This window comes from Fulmarus glacialis, unplaced genomic scaffold, assembly GCF_000690835.1.
Source record: "Fulmarus glacialis isolate BGI_N327 unplaced genomic scaffold, ASM69083v1 scaffold35477, whole genome shotgun sequence".
Taxonomy (NCBI): domain Eukaryota; kingdom Metazoa; phylum Chordata; class Aves; order Procellariiformes; family Procellariidae; genus Fulmarus; species Fulmarus glacialis.
In genome coordinates, this window is record NW_009221885.1 from 1 (window position 1) to 284 (window position 284).

At 66.9% G+C, this 284-nt stretch overlaps 1 protein-coding gene across 1 annotated transcript in view; it reads right to left on the bottom strand.

Moving 5' to 3' along the window:
• Positions 1-11: 11 nt before the first annotated feature.
• Positions 12-284, bottom strand: part of ISYNA1 (inositol-3-phosphate synthase 1) — a gene marked incomplete at its 3' end in the record, with an annotated part of 916 nt that continues 643 nt past the window's right edge. The window contains 3 exon segments of the mRNA XM_009581272.1: positions 12-32; positions 117-277; positions 280-284. The exon segment at positions 280-284 is cut by the window's right edge and continues 47 nt beyond it. Coding sequence (XP_009579567.1) covers positions 12-32; positions 117-277; positions 280-284 — 187 coding nt within the window.

Sequence of the window (284 nt, forward strand, 5' to 3'; positions counted from 1 at the left end):
CCCAGTTGATTGTAGCTCACGATGGACTTGGTCTGGGCAGGGGGTGCAGGCAGGTCACCCCCCGTCACCCTCCCATCACGGGCAGGTCCCCCCCAGGCTGCCCCATCCCCACGTACCTTGAGGCCGGCGCCCACCAAGAAGTCCACCAGCACCGACTTGAGTTTGGTCTGACCTGACTTGAAATCGTCGCCGCAGATGAAGACGCGGCGCTGGGCGGCCAGCTCCACCGCTCCCGGCCCGAAGGTGTTCTGGGGGGAGACGGCGATGCAGGCGCAGCACGCAGG